The sequence below is a fragment of the Homarus americanus genome, unplaced genomic scaffold, assembly GCF_018991925.1.
Source record: "Homarus americanus isolate GMGI-L3 unplaced genomic scaffold, GMGI_Hamer_2.0 scaffold19179, whole genome shotgun sequence".
Taxonomy (NCBI): Eukaryota; Metazoa; Arthropoda; class Malacostraca; order Decapoda; family Nephropidae; genus Homarus; species Homarus americanus.
In genome coordinates, this window is record NW_024754174.1 from 493,363 (window position 1) to 512,776 (window position 19,414).

Sequence of the window (19,414 nt, forward strand, 5' to 3'; positions counted from 1 at the left end):
GGACACATTGAAGAAAACACTTATGTTTGTCTGCTACACCAAGGTAAAGCGTTCACTAGCATGGTCGCTCAATGCCGCATGACGCTCACACATGGGACATAGCCTAAGATAGATTGGGGACATAGCTTCACATTTGGCCTTGCTTACCACCAGTAACACTAAACTAGATCACTTCCACCTGCTGCCACTACCGTTCTTGAAAAAAATCTCTATTAATTTATTAAAAAAAATTAAGAATGAATTGTTGGATAGAATGTGACTTGTCCACCCTTGTGTCCTCAGTCCAAAGAAGACTCCAGGAGGTTATAGAAAAGGGAGGCCATTGGACAGGCTATTGAGATTCTGTGTAACCTGTGTTGGTAAATATTAAACATAAATGTGATTTCCACTCTCATATTCAATATTTCTTGTCATATCAACGTTAATGTAAATATCTAATTACCATTGTTGAAAACCTGAACTCCTGTACAACCTGAAGAAATTATAAAAAAAGAAATGAATGGCACATTATAATAATCATACAAGTCCTCATCTATTACTCTTTCAAACATGTAAACCAAAGATAATATAGTAAAAAAAAAAAAAAAATTACACCCATCCTTTCCTTTTCTTTCATGAATTTCCCTGCTTTCTTCAAACCCCCCTCCCCCTCTCTGATCACTTACATCACATACAACCCTCCCAGACCCCACCAACAGAAATGTGGATGGTTACTCATTTCTCTTGGTGTCTCACTTCTCCTGCACACCTTCATACACTATAATTGTGCTCTTTATCACTTCTGTATCATATATCATGAATCTCTACTGTTTCTACTTTAAACTGCTTCCATATTATGTGTGAAACTTGTCTAAGTATTTCAATTCCCACTTACTATAACAGGGTGATCAAAGTCAGCGAGAGAAAAGAAATAGTTTGCACATACGGTACAGTATGAATACAACACAGTATTACTTTTGGCATTTGCTACGAATAGGTGTAGCGATAGTTCTGTACTGTACTTACTATGATGGCCTACCATAACAAAGCAATTTAACCCTCTTGTTGTCTTTCAAAGCAAATTGCATCGCTAATCAGAATCACTCCCGTGCTGGTGCAACCCCTCCTGTTCAGCCATATCTCACACTGAGAGAACACCTCCCTTAAGCAGAAATGCATGAACAGTGGACCGGCTTATCAGCCAGAAAGTTCCTCCCACTGGTGTCGAGGGCTGGCAGATGTGTCTCTAAGGGTCAATTTGGGATCAGGATCACTCTACCCAATGTTTACTAAAATGGAAAAACTGTTCCTGTTACCAATGCAACCTGTGTGGAAAGACTGTGAGGGAGTGATATGGCAAATGACGCTAATTACGTAGAAAGACCGCAAGGTGTTGAGATTTCCGACCAAGGCCAAGAGCACCAGCTGTGTTTTTAATGCATGTCAGCCACACTGAGATGAGGTGGGGTGAGCGGGTTCCTCGAGAAACACCCATGGTACAATACCGACCCGGGGTACACGTACAACTGTCAATCTTAAGATCAAATTTACATATATACTCAACACTTTCATTCTGGGGTCATCTGGGGACTTCATCCTTTAGCACATTTTCCCCTTAATTAACATTTATGTATATACTAGGCCTCTAATTTCCTGTATTTGGAAAATTCACAATGTGATTATTCCCAGTACCAAGCTTGCTGGATAACTGATGTACTACCTGTACTCCTTACTGGGCATGTCAATGAGTTTAAAGATGCATACACATATTACCCTTGCTTTATTGGTCACAGTTCATTACATATCATTCTACATAATTAAGTCTTTATCAAAAAATATACTAGAGCAAAAAACTGATGTATAAACTGCTATACTTATCACTGCCATATAAAACTAACCTTTCTTTAATCACTGCTCTAATATTCACATCATCATTGTATATCTTGCAAACAAAAACATTTACAAATACAGTACATTTCACAGACCTGCAACTCGCATCATTATTTGAAATCTTTAGATGGCATAAGACAATAATAACAGAATGGTACAGTAACTTTGATTACAGTACAGTGAGGGTCAATGGAGATTTAGTGTTCAATAACAAATATAACAGACATACCAATACAGTACATGTTTATGAAGTCTGACTTAAGGTAATGTAAAATCTGTTACCTGTTATAAGCCCTGAAAGACTTGGTACAGTGAAATATAACAAGATATTAATTTTAGAGACCTGTATACAAATACAGATCTTAAATCAATGTAATGAACCATACTTAAAATAATTATCTTTAATATACAGTACTGTACAGTATATATACTGTACAATACTGCACACACATACGTATAGCTACGCCTAATACTGGTGAAATTTTTTTTGTTATCAAGTGTAGTATTGATCAGCATAAGCAAATTATACATGAAATTTAATTAACATTCTTAAACAAAAAATTAATTAATTTGAGTAGTGAAATATTACAGATCGGCTCACAAGTTGCTTAAGTGAATATTTTATGAAGAATAAGTTTCTTTCGAATTACCAGTCATACTTCCCAAACATATTAAAAAAAGAAAGATTATACCATAAAATTAAGCTTGTGTTGTGTAATAAGCCACACCTTAAACTTCATTTCCAGTATTCTCTCACAAGTCATATACAGTATAATTATTTTATGTAATATGCCGTGCTATGTTAACAGTGTTAGCAAATCCTGAATATAACACATTAATCAGAATTTAAGTAACTACATAAATTATCTGTACAAGTGTGCTGCCATTAGTAAGACATTCTTCTCACTGCCATTACTCTTTCTTCTTGATAATAAGAGGTCCAACGTTGTCCCCACAACAGTTGTTGTGTGCAGTATGGCTTCCATCACAGTAAGGAAACTGGAAAAAGCAGTAATATGTTTTAAATTTAAATAACTCACGTTTTCTACAGTTCACTTTGGTTTTGCTTAAATCCCAAGTTACTGTGAACTAGTTAGACCAATTTCTTATTTGATAATTATTTAACAGGAAACAAACATTCTTCCCTTTAATTTTCAACTTCACAAGATAAAATATTGTTGCACTGTACAATACTTGTATATTTAAACTAATGTGATCATGTGATTACATCTACATTACATAAATTTTCCTGTAACCAAAATTACATGTGATTATCAATAATGATTTTTGGTCTCTGCTTTCTATATATATATTAAGTCATTCTTGCTTAAGTCCTTTTCAATTCTTCAGTTTTTTTAATAAGTCCCAAGTCTTTAAAATTTCATAGAGCACTTTCCTTTCATTCTATTACAGGTTCCCTCAATTTACAAAATATCAGTTTACTTTTTTTTCAGTAATAAAACCCTTTCATTGATCAAGGGATGCCTCTATTGGCTGACACGATATATAACAGACATCTGCCATTAGCACAGAAGCTTCAATCCATTATTGTTGTCTGCAACCCGGGTAAAATTCACTACTATGAGACAATTTCCATTATCAAAAATTAATGATCCATGCAAAATGTACCTGTCTGAGCTTGTCTTTGCACCTGCAGTCTTGTGATTGGTGACAAATTCCATCTCAATTCAGAATTCTACCTTGGAGTTCTCAGTGAGGAAAGCTATGCTCTCAATTATTTCCTTCTACCTGTGTTTACATAAATTCTTTGACCGCTGCTCAACTAAAATATTTCAATAACTACAGAAGACGAGTGATTTGATTTGATTTACGAAAGGGATACGTTCCTGAAAACATTTCATATATAAATTGTTCATAAATTGAAGCAATTTTTCCTACCGACTACCATTATAAAAAGAATGATTCGTTTCTACAGAAAAAAAGTCCCCCAAATGTAAAAATGCACATTTTAAGCAATTTTTTGTGGGAAACAATATTTTCTAAGCACATGTATTAATCATAATACCATATAGTACTGTAACATTAATAAACTAGTACAGTACTGTATCAACTTTATTTAATCCATATTAGAATTTTTACCTTATTTACTCACTAGAGGTGGCCCTGCCAAGGGAAGGAGGCCAGTTACGATGTTACGTAAATCGAGACACTCCTATACAGTATTTAGTTTTGCTCTTCTGTAAGGTTAAGTCCAAACCAGGCAGAAGGTAAGTGATAGTCTGCTGGTTCCTCTGGGGCTTTCATTGGAATTATTACTCTATTGAAACCCATTTTAGCTGATACAGTGTTCTCTACAGAGTGAACAGGAACAACAAAGGCAAGTGAATAGTAAAGTACTGTACAGTACATTACTTTGAAAGGGTGTATGATTGAATGACATTAAAGGTAAATGCCAAAAAGAATGGCATTTGAGAAGAGTAAATCTGATATTCAGTTGCAGAATTTGTAATGTATGAATTTTACCCAATAAATTCAAATCCAAATGAACTACTAGAGGGGTTTACGAATTGAAAGCCTGCTATGTAAAAATAGTACCACTGATAGTGAAAACAAGATGATGATAACACATGGCAGGAGATTAATTGGAGAGTTAGACAATATCATTATGAGGGAAATATACCTTTGGGGTGAAAAAGGAACTGGAGGAAAACTTTCCCGAGATAGTAGTCATGTGAAAATGATGACCGAGTATAGTACTATACAGTGATCCCTCGATTAACAAGCGCCTCGTTAACGAAATTTTGGTTAACGAATTACCTTCCATAAGATTCTTAACTTCGGTTAAAGAGCATTCCCTCGATTAACGAATTCCTTACGAGCGCCCCTCAACATGTTTTCGCTTGCACACTAGCTGTCATATTAGTCCGCCAATACAGTAATCGGTTCTAGGGCTTAAATTCCTTACTATTTTAGTAAATATCAAGAAGTTTGTGCTATTCAATAATTTTAAAAGTCTTATATTAAAATATTTAGTCATATTAACAATTATTTAACATAATTTAAGTACAGGGAAACTATTTTTTTTTGCGCCAAACAGCCTGTCAACACACCATACAGGCGTCAGTCTCTGTGTCTTTTCAGTGGAGGTAACATCTTGCTTTAGACTCTCTTCAACATAAATGCTTTTTTTCTGTGTTTCCAGTCAAGTTATTGGTCATTTTGAAATATATCTTACATATTGATAATGTATAGCACAGTGCAGTGTTGATTTAAAGAAAATAATCTTGAATTACACCAAGTAAACTGAAATTTTATGGATGAAATGGCAGCATGGGGGTGACTTCTGTTCCACCCCAATGCCTTCTCTTCTCCCTTCTCCTCCATCCCCATTCTAATTCCCATCATCATCATCATCATCATCCAGGAGCCTTCTACATACACACCTCAAAGTAAGTGTACTTTACTACCTTTTTTGTTGACTTTAGGCAATTTTCGGTGAGCTGGAACCAATTACCCAAAAACCCATTGAAACAATGGTTTCGGTTAACGAGCCACCTTCTAGAACAAATTGTGCTCGTTAACCGAGGGACCACTGTACAGGTAACCCCCAAGATACGATATCCCGAGATGCGATATTTCACTTGACAATGGTTATAAATTAATACCATCTCACTATATATAATCAAAACAACTCGCTTTAACGATATCCATCAAATAGCCATCAATATCCTTTGGTTGGATTTTTTTTCTCTAATGCAAACAATGGGTTGTTTATACACTCAAATTAATCGCCATCTTGCATGGATTCCAGCAATGCAAGTTATATTTTTCTCCAAGTCAGTGACATTTTATAAGGAAACAATATTTAACCCTATGCATCGCACGTCTCTACCTTCACATGTCAGCCTACCTACGAGCTGCCACACCGCCAACCCGTGCAATACAGCTGTGTCTGGTTCTTTGTAGATTGTAAACTCACCATCGCATGGCTCCACAATTATCGGCCAGCATCGTAAATTGTATTTATCATCAGTTTTTTTCTTATGTAGATAAAGGATAGCACCAATATTTAGACTGAACTGTTATGGTGACTGTGAAGTGTGATATTTTTTGTGTTTTTGTGACTGGAAGGTACGTCAACTCTGTTTTTCAAAACTGTGAGCGATGCTGTCTGCTATCATTGTTTTTGTTATAATTGTTCGCTCTGTTTTTGTGACAAGTGCTTTTGCTCTTCTGTTTTTGTGACTGTGAAGTAAGCAGTGTAACTTTGAAAATGTCTGGGAAGGCCAAGGCATCCAAGACAACTGTCTCTCTGATGTGAAGCTTGACATTGTTTAGCAGCATGCAACTCCCCAGAGGACATGTGATGATGACCGGACTTATCCAATATGATGTGGTGAGTGTCCTTTACTTATTCTGTACTTGAATCCCAAGTTATAATGCACCCTATCTACGATATTTCACCTTGCGATGGGTTTTCAGAAACGTTACCCCATCGTATCTCGGGAGTTACCTCTACAGTAGAGAGGCAATATGCCCCCTGTATAGGGTTAAGGAAGACAGCATACATCATGTGAGGGACTATGTACTTAAGAGACATTTCTGTCATGTTCACCACCCCTGAGTAAAACTAATGGTAGTGAGGTGTCAAAAGTAAGATAATAATACGAGGCAGTTACTAGATTCCAGTAGGCTTCTTTATGTCTCCACTTTCGCTCTCAAATTGTTGTTATTGTTGAAAACATTGTACAGTATACTGTACTTCATTATATCATAACATAGTTTTATCAAAGTAAATGCATCATACAGTACAGTATTATGATATGTTCAAAACAATATTATCATTACATTAAGCATGTCAATTAAACTCATTTGCCTCTCCTACACAATCTTGCCATAAATTTAAAAAAAAATTTATATTAAGAAAGTATTTTATATCAACCTGAACCACTTACCTTTGAACTACGCCAGCAACGACAAAATACAGCTTTATTCCCTAAATCTTCGATGTCTACCGAGTCCACAACTTTTGATTCTCCCTTACGCACAGAAAGGTTTACTGGACAACCAATCTGTAAAATCAAAACAGTACAGGGAAAGTGAGACTGATATTACCATTATCATCTTTATCTTCTACTAGACCATCCACCTGCATGGCCCCTTCATGTTTTGCTTCTTTTAATTTCTTGCATAATATTCTTACTCATCATCTTCTCTGGTCAGCTCACTAGCCACTTAGGTGGTCAGTCAGTTCTCTGTTATACATGGTTGGCAAGTACTGGGCATGTAGCTATGGGCTCCTGAATGTACACCCAACAAAAAACTATCCTTACATTACAGTGTTAGACAAAATGACACATTGGAGAAATGAATTTGACCATTATTCTAAGGTCTTGCCTCACGTTGGTAACTCTGCTCTCCTGATATGGATAGAAATAAAAGACTAGTGACTTTTCCAGTCGTTTCAATAAAAAAAATTTTTTTTTAGAAGTGTTAGCAAAATGTTTATATTAAATGCGAATGCAAAAATAAATGAATTATATAAGTAAGACATCCAAGTGTGCCATATACTGACAAAAATTTTAAGATAATAGTTAGTGTTGTAAACCTACATTTCTGTACATGCTTATCATTGCAATACAGTACATTGTCACATTATCTTATCTTGGCCAGTGTTCATGTTATAAATTATCAATGATGATAGATTATTGGTGACATATGAAACCCAAAGGCAGATGTTTCAGGGTGATTATAGTGACATGAAATGGAAATGAATGACCTGAATTTAATATTGCAGGGAGCAGAAGACAAAGTCGTGAATACATGGAAGCTATACAGTTCATGCTGGACATACTTTTGTTGCAGTGAAAGTGTGTAATAGTTGTAATACTGTAGTAAATTTTAATGACACTATTATCATCATTTTTGAATCATTAATTTGATAGGTGGTTATTTAATTCTTGTAAATGAATTGTATTAAGAGATAACTTTTATCATTAATACATTAGTGTAGATACCCCCGGCCCCTACTAGTCCTTCGAAGCGTAGATGCCACCAACTGGGCTGTAGGGTGTTGTTCGGTGGGACTTTGCAGCTGTTCCCATGCCTCCAATGCACTATCAATTATTTCCAAAAGATGATCATGAAATCCATGTGATATGAAGGTACAGTAATATCTCCGTTAGCCGGAATTTTCTGGAATATTCTGGATTTGGGAAAAATTTTCCAAGAAAATTTAAATTCCGGCTATCGGAGAGTTCCGGGTTTGAGGGATTCCGGCTAACGGAGATATTGTAGTGGATATTCCCCCCTACAACAGCCTAGCCCCCTAGAGTCCGCCAAGTTTCTCTGACAAGCATCGCCGTCTAGACACGCGCCAAGTCTAGAAGTCTAGACAAAAGGGGGGGGGGGGTCGACACCGGCAATGCGTACTTCCGCCCCCTGCCTCGCCGTATAGGGCACATTCAACCTAGAGCTGTGCAACACGCAACACCTCCTCTAAAGAAGCTCCTGCACAGCAACTCCTCTACCACACAGCAACTTCCCAGCACCAGACTGTTTTGTATACAGTATAATATATTTATATAAGAAAACCACCATAGCTGAGTTTCCCTTCTCACCTCCATCCTATGTGTGATTCCACATCACGAAACCCCACAATATTACTGTACGTATATATAAAGGCTTCTTGCATATGGTAGCTTAAAAAAATAAAATAAAAATATTTAAACAGTAAAGTTACAATAATAAGACAAAAAATAGGTTACCTTTTTATCAATCAGCGTTTTAACGCCAAAGCCAACAGCAGCACAGGCAATGCCAAATGGTAGAAGTGATGCCCATTCAGATGCTGAAGAAAGATTAAAGTACTATAATGAAACAGTAGGGTACAGATATAACATTTAGCTACACAATAGGTTGGGTCAGGAGACTAGACACCCAAATAAAATGCTATAAAAATCATGTCACTCGATAACTATAAAACTAAGATTATATTTATTTATAATAATAAAAGAACGTGTCTGTCTGTCCATTCCAGTCAGATCTCCAAAACAGAAGCATTTAGAGACCTGGAACTTTACACACACATTACAAATGTCCGAAGCATGTGCATCTTGGTATTACTATCGACCACGGACCCCTGAGTAGCCCGGACAAGAACAAAAAATCTCCCCCGATGAGAAATCACCACAGCGATTGTGGGAGGTGGTTATCTATGTTAGGGAGAAGAAATTGTGGCACTCAAGGTTAGGTTAGGATATGTTATAGTGTACTGTATTAAGTTAGGCTGGGTTATATTAGGTTGAGGTGATTATCCACGTCAGGAAGGACAAATTGTGACAGTCAAGGTTATACAGTATGTTGTAATGTATACAGTACCTAACCCATGTTAAGTCAGGTAATTGTGCTAGTACAGGTACCATAAAAAAATTAATTATGCTAAATACATGACAATGTTTAAAAACAAAAGTACAGTAGCTATTGTTCAGTATATTTTAATCCTTTTAAGTGTGAAATGTAGCAAAATGACAAATTATTTTTCCACTTACAGAATTACTTTTTCTTGAACTGCAATGTATGAATAAAAGAAGACATAATGTACCAGCACCATTTTTTGTACTTCAAGAACCAAGAGAGGGTTCAAACTGAGTGCCGCATCAAACCCAACCTTAGACTAACAGTTACAGATATCAGTGTCATTTTGGGTAATATTTACTATGAGTATTATGTGTAAACCACCCATTTTAAACTAGTTATGTATTGAAGACAACTTCACTTTTATGTCTAGAACACCGTAAGTTAGGTATAAGAATTGGTATTTTCATTGTTTCTGTTTTCTGATTTGTTTCACCCTGAATACTACTAATCTACATCCACCCACAATGTCCCCCCCAATACTATTTTTTGTTTAATACATTTAAAACACAAAAATTATACCAGCGACCATTCCATATTTTTTACTGCTTCCAGTGATGGCTACATTTTGTGATTTATATGATATAAGATAAAACATCTTAACTTAACCTAAATTATATTACATCATTAGGTAAGGGTGGGTAGATTAGGTTGGTTCATCTTTTGTTGTACGTATACCGTAAATTATACAATGTATTGTATCAGTCCCCATAAGTACTGTATTCAGTTGCTGTTAAACATTCGACTATATTAAAAAAGAGGTTGTCTTCAACACATAACCACCGTATACTCTTTCCACGCTTATCCGGTCAGTAAGCCACGCCCCTTTTCTATACTAATAGCCAATTGGTTCATAGAAAATTCAAACTAAATGTGTTCACAATTGGTAAGCAGACCTGTTATTATATAAAATAATGTTAAATATCTGAACTATCAAAATGCAGATGATTTCAAGGCATTAGCACTTCAGAGAGGATGTTAAAATTTTTAAAATATTTATCAAGGAAGGTCGATATAAACACGGGGGGAGGTAAATTGCTCATGGGAACCAATCAGCTATTTGTAGATATAGACGAGGGGCGTGGTTTACAGGCCAGGTTAGCGTGGAACAGGTATAGTCAAGACAAAGGTGGCTTATGTAGGATACTCATAGAACAATACAATATTAAACGTGTTTTCCTTAACACAGTAAGCCCTACCTATGTACAGTACTGAAAATTATTTACTGAAGTGACTATTACCACGTTAATTGTGATATACTATACAGTAGTCGGTGCCATCTAACCTAACTATGTATCACCAAACTATTAAATTGTTACGTGTATACAGTATATAAGAGGTGCACAGGATAACGATTAACATTATGGAAACTTTTCCATAAAAGAAAAACTACTAGTTCTTTTTCTTAAGAGCATCCAAAAAATGGTTAAGGAAACAATTTTTACCAAACCAAACCAAACCTAACCCTAAGGGACCAAACCCATCGACTCTTATATAATTTTTCCAACCTAACTTAACATCAAGTAGAAGAAAAGGAAACAAAACAGATAAAGAAAACCTAACCCAAGTTATTGTCACAATACAGGTTGGTAATTGTGAAATGTGAGAATAGTGAACATGGACCAGCACCAACTATACCTACCAGTACATAAAAAAAACGTGATAATACAGTAGTCACTTTATTCCTTTATTTAGCTTTTAGCTTGCTATGGTAAATGAAAAACCAATTACAGTATCATCAAACCATATCTGATTTTACCAAGAACAGACAAAGTTTTGCAACACTTACTGGGCCATTCTGTTTCATATCAGAGACAATTCAGTAACAGTTTATTTTAATTTCCCAAGTGTGTACAGGCAGCGTCCTATTTTCTGAAAGATGACTATCTGGCAAGATGATGATAAACATTCAGAAAGTTCAGTGATGGGAATTTCCAAATATCCTGAAATTTAATATTTTTGAATATCAAGAGTTCATAATCATTTTTTGTTAAAACTGGAGTAGAATAATGTGTGTATATCTTAAATTAAGGTGTATAAAGCTACAGGTCTGGAATTCCATAACCATTCATACCAAGATGAAGCATAAACTACATACTGCAGTTACACATACTGGAATAAAGGTTGATGGGCTGGGCTTGGGATGGAATGATCTAGTAAAGACAGACTTCTGAGATCATGCATCTACTGCACCTGTAATGTGGGCCGAGACTAATCTTACTGACAAATTACGGCAAGTTGTCTATCGATATAAGGAACTGAATAACTCGAGGAACTTAACCTCAGGCAAGAGACAACGTAACAAGCTCAATATCTCGGCTATCAGGAGAGATAAATGTGAAGAGATTTACCCAGATAATAAATTCAATTCTTATTCAGCCTTTCAACAATACATTTGAAGCCATTTATGTGTTTGTTAAATTATTCTCAGCGTCACCATTACCAAGACCACTATCGATGAGGTACATTATTTCTGCGATGACCGAGACAATTCTTAAGATACATTTAGTCAAGCAGTTAGTAGATGACATTGATATAAAACACATCCTTACTAAAAATCTCGAAAATACCCACATTACGATACAAATACCTTTAAGATTTTTATAGAATTCCATGATGAAGATGAGTTTCACGATGAGATCAGCTGCTGGTGCCTGGTGGTCTTGCGTAGTGCCCTACTGCACCTCTCCAAGAGTCGATGCTCGGCACAGTCTCCTTGCCTGACGTCAATAGTGCTTTAACCAATGATAACCTGACTTTTGCTCTTCCTTGTTTCTGATAGGTTTATATTTGCTTCTGCTCATTTGTATTTTTGTGCTATAATGCAACGCTATGTGGCGGGAGCTTTAAATGTGACTATGTTAATTTTTGTAGTCTTCATTTAGAGTTACTTCCTACAAACTCAGTAATAGTCCCACAATTCGTACCAATCAGCACTATCGCCTCGATTTTCTCACTGTTAGAGACTCCTACCTAAGGGAGAGCCATTTACTACCGTATGCCACCCCGTGACCCCTGCTTGTACTGTACCAGATCATTTTTATGTTATTCTGGTACGACACTGGTGGGTGACAGCACAATTAAAATATCAGTCGTTAAATGTGATAGTGATTAAAAAACATTTACCTCACTTCAAGTTACTCAGTTTAAACATTATTAAAATGTGATCTTAAAGCGACTGGGACCAGTGCCGGATTAGATCTGTGGAGGCCCATGGGCAGCCTCTTTGTGGAGGCCCCCCTCATTATAACTACCCAAGAGGGTGGGGTGGCGAGTGAAGCGTGCCTAAACATCTGGGAGTTCCGGGGGGCGCTGTAAGCCCCCCAGGGAAAATTTTGAAATTTGTACACTTCTTTGGATAATTTTGAAGCCGTGATGGAATAGATAAACATGAATTTTAAAGAATGAAAATAAAAATAATCCAAATGAATAAACAAATAAATAAAATATTGTTATATGTGGAGGCCCCCAGATTGTGGAGGCCCCTGGGCAGCTGCCCACTTTGCCCACTCCTGAATCCGGCCCTGGTGGGATCTCTTAAATCAGTGTCTCAACTGGCACAGAACTGAAGGAACTGATGTCTGCATTACCAATAAAGAAAGATATGAAAGAAGGTCTTACTAGGGCAGCACTGTAAATAGTGCCTCCAAGAGTCTCCTTTAAATTCATAGGTGCAAAAAGATGCAGGCATTTCAGAGACCTTTATTAATTACACCGGTTCGATGCATCGTATATAGTTTGATATAATTTGTGAATGTATGATACAAAATTAAATCCTTTATATATACAGTGTAAATCAATCAAGAACCAATACCAGGAAATTTATACCTTTATAACCCAGAGACCCAAGATATGTACAATAAGTTATTAAAAAATATTATAAAAAAGAAAATATGCACCTTGACAATCTAATTATTATACCTCAGGTGAATTAGGACCATCTAAGTAATTTTCTTAAAACTACTTTAATATTTTGTGTTCTCAGTGATGTATTCTCCCTTGATTACACTGGAAACAAGTTAACTTAATGAAGTGTTGTTCATTGTCTGCCGTAGGAGCCCTTCTTTAGCCACAACTAGCACTAGGGCTGGGTGCCTCCACTAGCCACTCCCAGCACTGGGACTGGGTAGGCTACCTCCACTAACCACAACCAGCACTAGGACTGGACTCATCTACACACTTCATCAGTTCCATGCTCCATAGGTTTCCTTCTGGACACCTGAAGGAACATTGCACGTAGACCTGAAAAAAAATGGAGCAGTGATTAGTTTAAAATAAATCTTTGTCCACCTACTGAGAACAGCATTAGGGTGGATAGTTGTTAGTGCCTGTGACTTTGGCTTAATTCTAGTCCAAAAGTATTTAGTAATGTTTCTCCATTTTATAAGAGTAGAATAGTTTGTGTGTGTGTGGGTGGGGGGGTTACAGTGGTCTCTATACCAACGATTTTGTTTTCATCGTCCTGTGTGACATCAATAGTTTTCGTACAGCCCAAGTACTGGCGCCAGTCTCACCCAAGCTGACTTTCATTTGGCAGCAGTTCTAACAAATCGCAATTCCAACTTTACACTCACTTTACCATAGCGACCATTATAACTTTAACATTTTTACTGAATTTATTCCGCTCTTCTGTACATAGTAAATCCAAAAAAGCCGGAATGTCTAACCTTGTTCTCAGAGCTGACAAGACACGCCCATCGTACTCACTCACTTTTCACTCAATTTGATTCAAACATAATTACGATGTATGTTTCCAAATATGTTCATTATCGACGGGGTAACATTATGGACTATCTCGCTGAAAATGAAAGAGAAAATGGATACACAAATTAATTTTTTTTAGAGGAATACTTGAAAAATCATGATTCGTTATAAAAAAAACTCGCCATGCCAGTGGAGTTACACAGGTACACCACTTCCCCAGGACACATCTTCTCGAAGGTGAGGGCGGTGGTTGTCGTGGCTGTAGTGGTGGTAGTGGGCATGGCTGTACTGGAGGTAGTAGTCATCAATGTAGTGGTGTTAGCATTGGTCGTTGCCGTAATGGAACATATCACATTGTAAGCCCAGTCACAGTACTGTGGAATAAATATAATATATAAATAGATATATTTAAAAGGTAAAATAATTTTCTATATATAATAAAAAGAAATAAAAGACTTTAAAATGTATATAAATTTCATATTTCATTACCATCATAATCTGGCTCCAGAGCGTGTCGGCGGGGCAGGTTTTATGGAAGGCTCGGCCAGCATGGCACTGGTAGAATTTTTGACAGTCGCACGGGTCCGCCCACAACCCGTCACCAGGACACACGACTGAAACAGTGTCAACTTATGTATCACACCGGACCGGACATTAGGGCCCAAACATCATTACTACTGTAAAAATTTTCAGTGAGATGCCTGTGGGTGTTGTAGTTTGTTACGAAAGTGTCGGGTGTAGTCACACAATCAACTCACAGTTTTGTGTGCAGGGGCCAGAAGGTGGTTGTGTTGTTGGGTGGCTTGTGGGCGTTGGTGCGTGTGTGGGAGTTGAGGTTGGAGCAGGAGTGGAAGACTGTGCACATCCCTCTTGACACGCTGGGGTGGTGGTGGTCCCGGGCGCTGGAGTGCCTGGCTCTGTCCTCGGGCCTTGTGTTACTGCACAGGAACTTGAGTTTAGTAGCTCAGAACTCAGTGTTTTCATTAATGGATACCTGGAAAATTACCATCAGTAGATTACTATAGTCTGTGGCGGTGTATAATCATTTACATATGCTCGTCCCCATGAGGCGGATATACTGCAGGAAAGGAGGAACTTACAGGGAGATTGGGAGTATTGTTAAATGTAAAGGATGTGAGAGGTGCGGAATTAAATCACCCTCCTGGGGACGTGGTGGACTGAGAAGCAGCCACTTTTTCCGCGGAAGCAAAGTCCAAGTAGCCCAAAATCCCGACAATAATGACGAACAGTGGAAGAGATGATCACCGCACTCGCCCTAGATCGTGTTGTAATTATATAGTAACTACTCAACTGAATTTACAACATCCATTTGTGTCGACCGAAAATGGAACAAACCTTCGATCATTAAAGTAATTATATTTTTCCTAAAAAATTACACCCCCTCTTAAACACAAAAATTAAGTTTAAACAAGAACTTACTTTCCAGCATTGCAGGAACCACGAAAATCTTCCAGGTCGAGGGCCCACACCATGGCCCCGCCAAGTTCCCGCATTTTTACATACAGAGCCTTTTTGCGGACCATATCCACGTCATCGTAACCGACCCACTGTTGGCCACTGTAAGCGTATGGACCCATCGTACCAGTTGCGTCCTGTTCACAGTACCAAAACGACCTGCATTAAGCTCCTCAGTAATTTATGAGAAATACCAATTTTTTTACATTGCTTTGAACGTTTTTAATATAAAGACATGGCAGGTGATTAATTAAAGAGTTAGTGCTTTTCAATACCTTCGTCCTAGTTGGTTTAGGCGAAGATACGGCAAGAAGAGGAAATACTGATGTGATGAGGGGCAGAATAGAGAGTCAACTTAATTTTCTTCTAATACTCCGTTTCCCCAGAACCATCATCTCAGGTCAATCATCGGTCTTACCATCCTTGCTTCTTTTCACTATCCTAATCTTCGTCAGTTCCATCCCCTTGTTTTTAACACCTCTAGTTTGTACCGACAACTAAATCCTAGATTGACTTGTGGCGACTCCTCCCTGCACCAGCTCTCATCACCTTAGGTCCCACCCCTAACTATAGACACCACTGGTAGCCTCCACTGATAGCCTCCACTGATAGCCTCCACTGGTAGCCTTCACTGATAGCCTCCATTGGTAGCCTCCATAGGTTTCCTCTACTATGGCTGCCTTTCTTCACTCATACACCTGTACTTGTTACCCCTGGTGGTCCTGAGGTTGTATCTGATAATTAATTAATCTGTCACACGAACTAGTGATGGTCAACACCGCGTCATACACTCTATATTTTTTCTAACCCTTGTTTGAAAACTTTGTGAAATAATTTGCCCCAGTTCTCTTTAATGAATTATATCAGACACATAAATTTAATTTGATTATAGCCTCGTTTTCCGAAACTTCGACGAGTAATTGTTCCACAGAAGTATCTCTTGACCGCCATTATTCAAATAGTCATAATTATAATCTAAGCTGTTTCTAATATTTTTGTTATCATCCAAGCAGCTATAACTTTATGATACTAATGGAGTTTCTATATTACAATTTGAAATACAAGACGTAACTTATTTGATACCAATCTAAAGTTAACAGATAATCTAGATACAAGATAACTCACAGTGACCACCGTCCATCCGCTCTGTACTTTGGAACAGATCTCCAAATAGCTAAGGAAACCTGCCGAATTAGTGATGGTGCCAGCGGTGCCGGGGCCAGAGGCTGGGGCCGGGGGTATTGTTTTGGAGGTGCTGAGGGTGAATGAGCGACCATAGAGCGGCACACCCAGCACAAGTTTATCTGCTGGGGCGCCTTTATTAATCCAGAAAGATACTGCAAAGTCAGAGTAAAAATTGTTAATATCGTTCTCTGGTTTGTAGAGCGGGGAGTGGTGGTCAGCCTGAGTCTCCCACGACCCATGGTAGTCGTATGTCATCAGGTGAATAAAGTCCAGGTACTGGCCGAGCACCGGGATATCGTAGCCCTCATTGCCCAGCTTCTCCGAGGCTCCAACCGCCGCCGTCACCATCAAATTATGGGACTGGAAAGCAGTCTTCAATTCCTTCACGAAAATGCCAAAATTTTCTTTGTCTTGCGGTCGGCCGCCGTCTTCATAAGATGGATATTCCCAGTCTAGGTCCAGCCCATCGAAATCATACTTTTGTAGGAAGGGAATCACGTCATCGATGAAGTTCCGTCTTCGAGTCTGTGAGGCAACAAGGTCTGAGTACTTATAGCTACCTCGGGAATCAGTCCAGCCACCAATGGCCAGCAGCGTCTTCAGTCCCGCTTTCTGTTGTTTGAGGTTTGTAAACTTTTTAAAATTGCCAATACCATAATTTTCTGACAAGTCAAGATATTCATCATGGGCCTTGATTTTGTATGAGGTGCTGTCGAGGACGGCAAAGGCATACACAAGATGAGTGCACACGTTCAAGTCGATGTCCTCCACTGTGTATTTACCATCGCCTGGTAGGAGATGTAAATCATATTAGTGAATATTTCATCAATGTCTCGATATGGTTATGTAAGACCTAAATTTAAGACTTCTTTCATCCTACCCTGTCAGTGAAACATCTGCAGCTTTATATGTGATAAGACATTTATTATACAAGGATTATATTATGAATCTGTAAGCTGTGAAAAATCCTTACCACTTCTCCAGTACGCCCAATTAGAATAGTAACAGGTGACGACTTTATTACAGGAATTGTTTCCAAGGCGGTGAAGGTTGCTCTCAGAGTCCACCTCGCCGCCAGCCACACCCTGCACGCCCTTGGAGCTGAGCAACACCAGGGCCGTCACCACCAACCTCATCACCAAAAGGGGCATAATTTATTTGGTGACGCCCCACAACCTGTTAACCAGGATGCCTTGATTAGTACACACTGATGAAATTCTTGCTCGTCAACAATATCAGAAAATGTTACAAACAAGACCAGAGACCGGGAACTATATACCGATTCTCCTTAACCTAATTTAACCTAACCTAACCTAACCTACCAACACTACCAACACTCACCACACTACCAACACTCACCACACTACCAACACTCACCACACCTCACCACACAACCACACTACCAACACTACCAACACTACCACACTCACCACACCACCACACTACCAACACTCACCACACTACCAACACTCACCACACACACTCACCACCTACCAACACTACCAACACTCACCACACTACCACACACACCAACACTACCAACACTACCAACACTCACCACACTATTGACACTACTCACACTACCAACACTCCACCACACTCACCACACACTCAACACTCACCACACTACCAACACTCACCACACTACCAACACTCACCACACTATTGACACTCACACCATTGACACTCACACACCACCAACCTCACCACACTCACCACACTACCAACACTACCACACACTCACCACACCACCACACCACCACACTGACCACACTACCAACTACCAACCTCACCACACACTACCAACACTCACCACACTCACCCACACCACACTCACCACACTCACCACACTCACCACACACTCACCACACTCACCACACACTCACACACCACACTCACCACACTCACCACCAACACTCACCACACTCACCACACTACCAACACTCACCACACTACCAACACTCACCACACTACCAACACTCACCACACTCACCACCACACTCACCACACTCACCACACTCACCACACACCACACTCACCACACACCACACACTACCAACACTCACCACACCACCACACTACCAACACTCACCACACTACCAACACTCAGCACACTATTGACACTCACCACACTACCAACACTCACCACACTCACCACACTACCAACACTCACCACACTCACCACACTACCAACACTCACCACACTACCAACACTCACCACACTACCAACACTCACCACACTACCAACATTACCATCACCTACTGCTTGAAATTATAAACATTTATGCAGTATAATATTTACACTAAACTAAGACAAATTACAACCACCATTCATTATACAGTATAAAGAATAATATATACATGGCGCTAAAACCTTCAATAAAACGTTTACCTTAAAACTCAAGTGAAATGAGTGTGTGTGGTGTGGTGTGGTGTGGTGTGGTGTGGTCGGGAGGGAGAGCGGGCACCGACTGGCAGTGGAATGGTAACGCTTCAACCTCGGTGCTCTTTAGAATATGATATATAGGTAAAAATATTACTTTAAGTCTCCCCTTAGTAACACCTGCCATCACCCTATTTAAGTAAAAACCTTGACATTTATATAACATCAATGATGGTTTATGGTATTATAGCGTCACGTTAAAGGATTTTTTTTCTTTATTAAGTTGTTAATTTTACGTGTCTGTCATTATTAATCTTTCATATTTAAGACGGTTGGTGTTGACTGTTGTTGTTGTGGTTCACCAATATATTAATAAATGGTTGTAATATTAGATAATTTAATGAAGGTCCTTTTAATTTT

General features: G+C 38.5%; 2 protein-coding genes across 2 annotated transcripts; both read right to left on the bottom strand.

The window, feature by feature from the left end:
- Positions 1-1,742: 1,742 nt before the first annotated feature.
- Positions 1,743-11,981, bottom strand: LOC121855704 (CDGSH iron-sulfur domain-containing protein 2 homolog A-like). Its single transcript, XM_042350790.1, has 4 exons — positions 11,837-11,981; positions 8,598-8,680; positions 6,786-6,902; positions 1,743-2,868 (listed from the first exon to the last, which is right to left on the bottom strand). The coding sequence occupies exons 1-4, from the start codon at positions 11,859-11,861 to the stop codon at positions 2,782-2,784; spliced, it is 312 nt and encodes a 103-aa protein (XP_042206724.1). The 5' UTR covers positions 11,862-11,981; the 3' UTR covers positions 1,743-2,781.
- Positions 11,982-12,935: 954 nt separating this feature from the next.
- LOC121855705 (chitotriosidase-1-like) lies at positions 12,936-19,072 on the bottom strand. The gene is made up of 8 exons (XM_042350791.1): positions 19,004-19,072; positions 17,585-17,787; positions 16,552-17,399; positions 15,391-15,563; positions 14,709-14,944; positions 14,440-14,564; positions 14,133-14,324; positions 12,936-13,488 (listed from the first exon to the last, which is right to left on the bottom strand). The coding sequence occupies exons 2-8, from the start codon at positions 17,760-17,762 to the stop codon at positions 13,387-13,389; spliced, it is 1,854 nt and encodes a 617-aa protein (XP_042206725.1). The 5' UTR covers positions 17,763-17,787; positions 19,004-19,072; the 3' UTR covers positions 12,936-13,386.
- Positions 19,073-19,414: the final 342 nt, after the last annotated feature.

Bases quoted from the DNA above. Each gene is read 5' to 3' on its own strand.
- LOC121855704 (XM_042350790.1), bottom strand. From the start codon at position 11,861: ATGGAATTCTATAAAAATCTTAAAG. The intron at 6,903-8,597 runs GTAACCTATTTT...TTGATTTTACAG, and splicing joins AAACGCTGATTGATAAAAAG to ATTGGTTGTCCAGTAAACCT. The intron at 2,869-6,785 runs GTAAGTGGTTCA...TGCTTTTTCCAG, and splicing joins GTTGCTGGCGTAGTTCAAAG to TTTCCTTACTGTGATGGAAG.
- LOC121855705 (XM_042350791.1), bottom strand. From the start codon at position 17,762: ATGCCCCTTTTGGTGATGAGGTTGGTGGTGACGGCCCTGGTGTTGCTC. The intron at 15,564-16,551 runs GTGAGTTATCTT...TACTGTGAACAG, and splicing joins GCGGATGGACGGTGGTCACT to GACGCAACTGGTACGATGGG. The intron at 14,565-14,708 runs GTGAGTTGATTG...ACACTGTTTCAG, and splicing joins TGGCCCCTGCACACAAAACT to TCGTGTGTCCTGGTGACGGG.